At 39.9% G+C, this 6,582-nt stretch overlaps 2 protein-coding genes across 2 annotated transcripts in view; one reads left to right on the forward strand and one right to left on the reverse strand.

Moving 5' to 3' along the window:
* Positions 1 to 3,549, reverse strand: part of wdr3 (WD repeat domain 3) — a 23,509-nt gene extending 19,960 nt beyond the window's left edge. The window contains exons 1-5 of the mRNA XM_017309025.1: positions 3,130 to 3,549; positions 1,882 to 2,076; positions 1,576 to 1,785; positions 278 to 396; positions 97 to 106 (exon numbers count right to left, since the gene is read on the reverse strand). Of these exons, the coding sequence (XP_017164514.1) occupies positions 97 to 106; positions 278 to 396; positions 1,576 to 1,785; positions 1,882 to 2,055 (513 nt within the window). The 5' untranslated portion in view covers positions 2,056 to 2,076; positions 3,130 to 3,549. The remainder of the gene's footprint in view (positions 1 to 96; positions 107 to 277; positions 397 to 1,575; positions 1,786 to 1,881; positions 2,077 to 3,129) is intronic.
* Positions 3,550 to 4,601: 1,052 nt separating this feature from the next.
* gdap2 (ganglioside induced differentiation associated protein 2) overlaps positions 4,602 to 6,582 on the forward strand; it is a 48,697-nt gene continuing 46,716 nt past the window's right edge. Inside the window, exons 1-2 of the mRNA XM_017309027.1 lie at positions 4,602 to 4,756; positions 6,295 to 6,524. Coding sequence (XP_017164516.1) covers positions 6,343 to 6,524 — 182 coding nt within the window. The 5' untranslated portion in view covers positions 4,602 to 4,756; positions 6,295 to 6,342. The remainder of the gene's footprint in view (positions 4,757 to 6,294; positions 6,525 to 6,582) is intronic.

The following is a 6,582-nucleotide window of genomic DNA, read 5'->3' on the forward strand; positions in this document are numbered from 1 at the left end:
AAAAAAAGAAATAAACGATGCTTAGCCTGGTGGGGTCACAAGTAAAGCCTGGTGGCCCGCCAGGCTTATAATAAACCTCGGATTGAATACAGTTACCAAAAACAGACTGTAAAGAATCCATTTCTTTTAATATGGATTACATTTTTGATAACTCTAATTCTAACTGGACAAAGTCAAYAAGACTTTTACACGTTTACAGAACAAATTCCAAAAGTTGTTGAAGCACAGAGCGACCGATGGAGGACATTTTGTTGCAGCAGCAGCTWATGGCCGTTACCTTGAGACCAGGAGGTTCTTGTCTTTGAGGAACAAGGCCTGCGTGATGACGTCCTTGTGTCCCCTCAGCCGGTACAGTCCACACTCGTTGATGATGTCCCACACGATCACGTCTGTGTCCTGAAGAGACAAACGGGAAGCAGAGAGAAAAGCTGCAACYAATCAGCGAGAACCAGAATTCGACCTTGAAGCGCAAGCGAGACAAAAGCGGTTGCTGTGACTTGAGAAAGTCCTTCGCTCTTTGTGAACTTCTTCACATGTCGTCACGTTACAACCACAGACCTTACTGTGCTTCATTAGGACTTTATGGGACAGACCAACACAAAGTGCCTGGGAAGTGGAAGTATAAYGACACAGSTCTGAATGTAGACTTCTGTGAACAGCAGCTTCAAATCTAGCAGAAGATTCTTACATTTATTTTCTTTGACTGAATGGGGAAGAGGGCTGCTGATTGAGAACCATAATAACATGAAGGTCGTATTAATAGGCCTGAACTAAAAATATATTCAATTTAACTTTATGTATTTTTCCTTTGCCTTTTCTCTCCCTCTACTTTGGACAAACCTCTCCAGTTTTGCTTCCCTCCTGAAAGCAGCGCAGCACACAGTAGCTCGCTTCACAGGCAGGAGGTGGCGGTGTTGGTTTTTCAAATGAGAGTAAATTTTAACATTTCATGAGATTTCAGTTCATTTCAAGCTGATTATGATTATTAGAGACTTTATCATTCATTTCATTTGTTGTTTATGTTGTTTTATTTATTTATTTATTTCGGATATTTCAAATGTCTTCCGGTTCCAGAGTTAAATGTTCATTACAAATTTAATGTTTATTGATTTTTGAGAACGTGYTCTTGCATTATTATACCATTATTACCATTATATCACTTGAAAATCGTCTCAAAACAACAATATCGTTTATCGCAAGAACTTTTGGGACAAATGATGGTACAGCAACATTTGTTAACGTGACAGGTCTAAGCATTGTGCTCAAATCTAGGACGTATTTATACATATATATTTATATATGATACGCTTTACATTGATTTAGCATCAATTAAAGAAGAAGAAACTTCATTCTGAAGGTGTGTCTGCTTTTATTTTTGCCGTGACAGTGCAAAAAAAATTACATGCAAACATCACTAGATCAAATAAAAACAAGTCAGTGTAGCTCCGGCACCTCCGCCCAGTCTTTGTCATGACCCATCATGTTAAATTACCATGAAATTTGGCAAAATGTGACACAAAGTGTCAAGTGTGTGACTCCACTGCAGCTTTCTGGTGCCAATCGTGTCAACGTTACCTTGGAGCCGGTGACAAGTCGCGCGCCCAGAGCGTCGTAATTCATCGCTGTGACACCGGACTTGTGTCCGTTGAAGGAAACRTTGCTTTCCCCGCTCAGCAGGTTGAAGATCCGCACCATGCCATCTTCGTAACCCACGGCGACGTGAACGCCGTCTGGAGACGGGCAGAGGAAGCTCACCTCGTGCTTTTGGCCCTGCAGGATCAGGACCTGGACAAGAAAGACGGCAAATTCTGTCTGAGTCGGCTGCGGGCAATTCGTCAGAGCCGGGCCGAGCTGAGCCGAGCCACCGCCCTGAAGTCTCACCTTTTCTCCTTTTCGGACGTCCCAGATGAAGACATGTTCGCACGCGGCCACGGCAACGTAGCGGCCCTTTTCCCCGCCACGAAGCGTGACGTAGGCGATGTTGGCCCGCTGGCTGCCGATGACGCCGAACACGGCGCTGGCGGCGTAGCGCAGGTACTGTTTGGTCAAACCCATGACCGGAGACGGTGCTGGATCCTGCAGCAAAGCAACACAGGAATCTTTATTTACTCACAGTCCAAAGACAACGACTCGGTGAGATCAGCATGRCTTCCACAGATGGGYAACGTTAATGTTCTAACACATGAATAGGATTTGAACTAAAACAAAGAAGAAATTCAAAAACAGAGCACTGTTTAATCCGTCGTTTAAAAAAATGGAAAGCTATGGCAAACTGACAGAAAGATGGCCACCCCATTGAACTGACAGGCCATTACAAAAACATGCCACACTTTTCAGATAAATGTTTGGCAAACAAAAAAAAAAGAAGGTCAAAACCATATATTATTCATTAAATAAGAATTCAATACTCTGTGATAGTTTAAAATCCCCAAAACGCACAATGACGTTTAGGTTGTACTGTGAAACCTGATGGTGGCAACATGATGCTGCGCTATGGGTAAGTTAGAAAACCTTCAAGGGGTCTGAATACTTATTTTAAACAATTTAACAATTTTCTAAATTGGCTGGAATCATTTCAAATGTTTTTATTTTGCAGTTAAACCAGCACTAACTTGTTTTAGGAGCCCTATTGTGGTTTTTAATATAATAAACCCACAACGTAAACTCCCAAATGTAAACCACACGTGTTTGCTTCACATGTTGAATCCTGTCTGTGGAAACTATTCCTCCACTGAACGTTTTATGCTTTAGTTTCGGGCTACACAGTTCAGGCTTTTCCTGCTTTCATATATTTATTTGTATGTACATTTCTGTACATTTTTTCAGTCGCCATGGTATGAGTGGAGGCTTGTTTTGTTTCATGGGACACACCGTACGTGTGGAGTTTGATCTTTTCCTTGCTTGAAACAACCAAAGACCGGTTAAACTCCGCTCGCTCAAATGCATAGAGTACAATAAATCGAGTGCACCCTTACGGAGGCGTCTGGGCTTCTGTACGCACGTGGCTGTGTTCTAGTTTAAATTAGCTTATTAGAAACAACAGAAACGTATAAATATGTATTTTAAAGCCTCAGACAACATTCATATCTTGTTACAGTACTTTTACGAGGTGTCAGTCTGTGCTCTTACCTCTGAAATGCGACGTAGAGCTGCTAGCTTGTGTTTTCTTCCTCGACCCGCTGTTTCTTAGTCAGACCTAATACATCTATCGCAGATCGATTTCAAAACCTCTAAATTCGGAGTTTTAGAATCACTCCTTTTCTTATCTGGTACAGTAACTACACACAGTTATTACAGTACACGAGGACTGGTGATTCTAGTCATACTTTGATGCAGAAGTTGCCGTATTCGTGTGTACTTTTACGGTTCTCTATTAAGCTCGATCTTTTGCTTTTGCCTGCGACACCAGGGCAAACTTTATGACGTTATCATTGTGAAAAAATAAAGGAAATGTTTATCGTATGCTAGTTTTTGGGGACTTATTTTATCCGTGATTAGTTCTTGGCTTGGATTCGAAGCTATGCTGTGCAGAAAGTTGTATCGTTTTCCCACAGGTTCCAGTACAACTAAAACGGAAGTGCTTGTGTCTACCAGTCAGCTGATTCACAAYTGACTAAGAAACGAGTCAAAMACACGACAAATAATACGATCTGTACCGGAAGCTTATTGGTAATGTRAACAAAATAAAACACAGCGTTGAGATCAGCTATCAGTTTCACAACATTTATGTCAATCCACTCTCTGCCTGCAATGTCCTATTAATCTCCGTTGCCCTACATTTCTTATTCTCCCTGTTTTTGACACACATTTATTTTTTCTTGCTTAAACTGACTTACATCCATCTTCTCCTATTCCTTAATGCAATTTATATGTTTCTTTAATGGGGTACCAGGGGAAAAAACAAACAGAAAACTTTTGCTGCATGCTGCATACTTCTTTCTTCATARCCATCTACTTGGAAATATCTCCAGATATGAAGAGTCATTATAAAAGAACTATAAAGTCAACCCAAATAATTTTAATGGGACACGTTCAAGAAATTCAGTGGACACACTGAAAAGCATGACTATAATGAAGCTGAATGCTAGATGGCTATCCAATTAAAGTCATTACTACTACTACAAGCCACTACTACGACCACTACTCAGTTAATTAATCAACATAATAATAAAAAGGAATAATATATGTGCAATGATGCCTGAAGTTTGCAACTGAGTCCATGGTTTGTTTAACAGTTCTATTATATTTACTTAATACTGAAAAAGATCAAATTAAATGTTAKAAATGACATTTCTGTAGAAATTATGTTATTATAATTTAGCAGTATGGGAAATAGTTTTATTACAAAACACAAGATTATCTTTTTCTGTTTCCCCACAACCCTTAATTTTCTATACATTTTTTCAGACGGAAAATATATTTGTTGAAAATATATTTCAACATATAGACGGACAATATATTTAGGCTGACAAATTTCACGGGGGAAATAAAAAAAGGACTGAAACAAAAATAAAAACAATCTCACTGATTCTCCTTTGCTATTTGATCACTTTTATTTTGAAATTTCCCAACCGGATGTTATTGGTGCGCTGCGGCTTCGATGTACGTCGTAGCGTTATTCTGCTACTAACATGTTTGCTAAGTGAGTGAACCATGGTGATGGGGACTTTTTAGCTCAGTTTCTCTTGCTGTTGGAGTCAATTCCTTTAATAAAATGACGACTCAACGTAACAACAATCCCGCCTGAGCTTTTAAGGTATTGGTGTAATATTTCTATGCATTTTTATTATATATTTTTAGCGTGGACACGGTACTTAGGTGTCTGCTGATTCAGCTGGACAGCAATGCTAAATGTTTCAGAAACATTGCTCTTCATCTCTGAATAATTAAGTGTAAACTACAGCATTTTGAGACAGTTATTAAATTAATTATTAATTGTTACTAATAGAGAGAGTTCTGATTGGTTTATTTACCTCGAGGCCTGCTCTCTCAAAAATACATTACAGAAAATGAACATTAACCTATAATCTGATAGAAATTAAGGTATAAATTCCTGCTCTTTTTTTGGGGGGGGGGGCGGTTAATTTTCTTGGTATTGTATTAGCCTAGATTTGATTGGCTGTAATTGTAAAGGAACTTTGCAAATTAAATTTGATTGTAACCCTAACCTTCCCTAATTTTAGCTATTTTTAAAAGACGCAAAACTACTACAACAATAAAATAAAAAAAAGGTCGAGAATCCAAATTTAATTATGAAATTCTTATAATAGTAAAAAAGAAAAATGTAACCATAGCCTCTTGAATCCTCACATTTGCTAACTTTTAACTCTCAGGATGTGTATGAAAGTGAAAACGATCTGTGCTTTTCAACAAGCCTTGCAAGTAAAATCCMAAAAAATAGTCGAACAAATTCGTGTTCAGCCTTCCCGGATCTTTAGGGGCGTGTCTGTCCCAGAATCACTCGTCTCGTTTTTCTCCATTCTTGTTGCATAATAGCTCAAGCTCCGCCAGGCTGGAAGGAGAGCTTCTTTAAAATCTATTTTCAGGTCCAAAGATTCTCAGTAGGGTTTATGCTCTGTTCGGGTTGTTTTTCTGATAAAAGGTGAACCTCCACCTCAGACACAAATCATTTGCAGTGTGTTAAAGTGAGACCAGTCAACCCAGCAGCCATKTTTTTGGACTGTGGGAGGAAGCCGGAGCACCCAGAGAGAACCCAGGCATGCACGGGGAGAATCGACCCCACAGCATGACTATTTTTTATTTTTTTGTCTTAACACACCAGAGCATGTTCTTCCAATTGCTTCAAGCTACTCTTTTATCACTTTAATAAACGAGCATTTCCCCCCACTCATATCAAATTTTAAAATGACTTTATTTTCTTCTTCTTCTTGGTGCTGCRCCGTCAGGGTCAGGCACRCTCCAAATTTTGGATCTGCTCTTATAAGATTTAACGGAGATCTTGGTTTAGAGTAGAAACATGTGTCCAAATTAACGGTAACTACTTCTACATTCTTATTCCATATGACTCATATTTAGGTTGTCATTTTAATTATTATTTTTTTAGTTTGATGGAGTGATTGAAATAGGAAAAAAAAGAAGCACATGCAAACATTTAAGCAAAAATGGATAGTTTAGGCCTTAACGTAAAAAGTTCTGGCAGTACAAGTGAAGATAAATGATTTAAGACTTATTTTAATGGACTCTGATGTTGAACAAAACGGACATGCAGATCATAAGTCACTGAGCAGCATGTTTAGCACTTTGGTGAGAACGACGGCTCCATGTGCTTCGCAGCTCCTCTGTCCGGAGACGCCGTGCGAGCTTCCASCGCCGGTCGGTGGGATGGATCCTCTGGGGGCTCGCTCCCAGTTTGTGGATATCCAGTCCCTTCCAGTGTGGCAACAGCAGCTGAGTGAGGAAGCCAAGGAGACGCCGCTGGACCAGGGGGACGGCCCGCTCGTCCACGAGGCCTTTCCCTCGCCCTTCCCTTTCAGACCGGACATCAACCGCAAGATCATCCTCTTGTGAGTCACTCGTGTGTTTCGTCACGCTCTCGCTGCAGAGTGCAATTTTTTTTTTTTT

This window comes from Poecilia reticulata, linkage group LG2, assembly GCF_000633615.1.
Source record: "Poecilia reticulata strain Guanapo linkage group LG2, Guppy_female_1.0+MT, whole genome shotgun sequence".
Classification (NCBI taxonomy): Eukaryota; Metazoa; Chordata; class Actinopteri; order Cyprinodontiformes; family Poeciliidae; genus Poecilia; species Poecilia reticulata.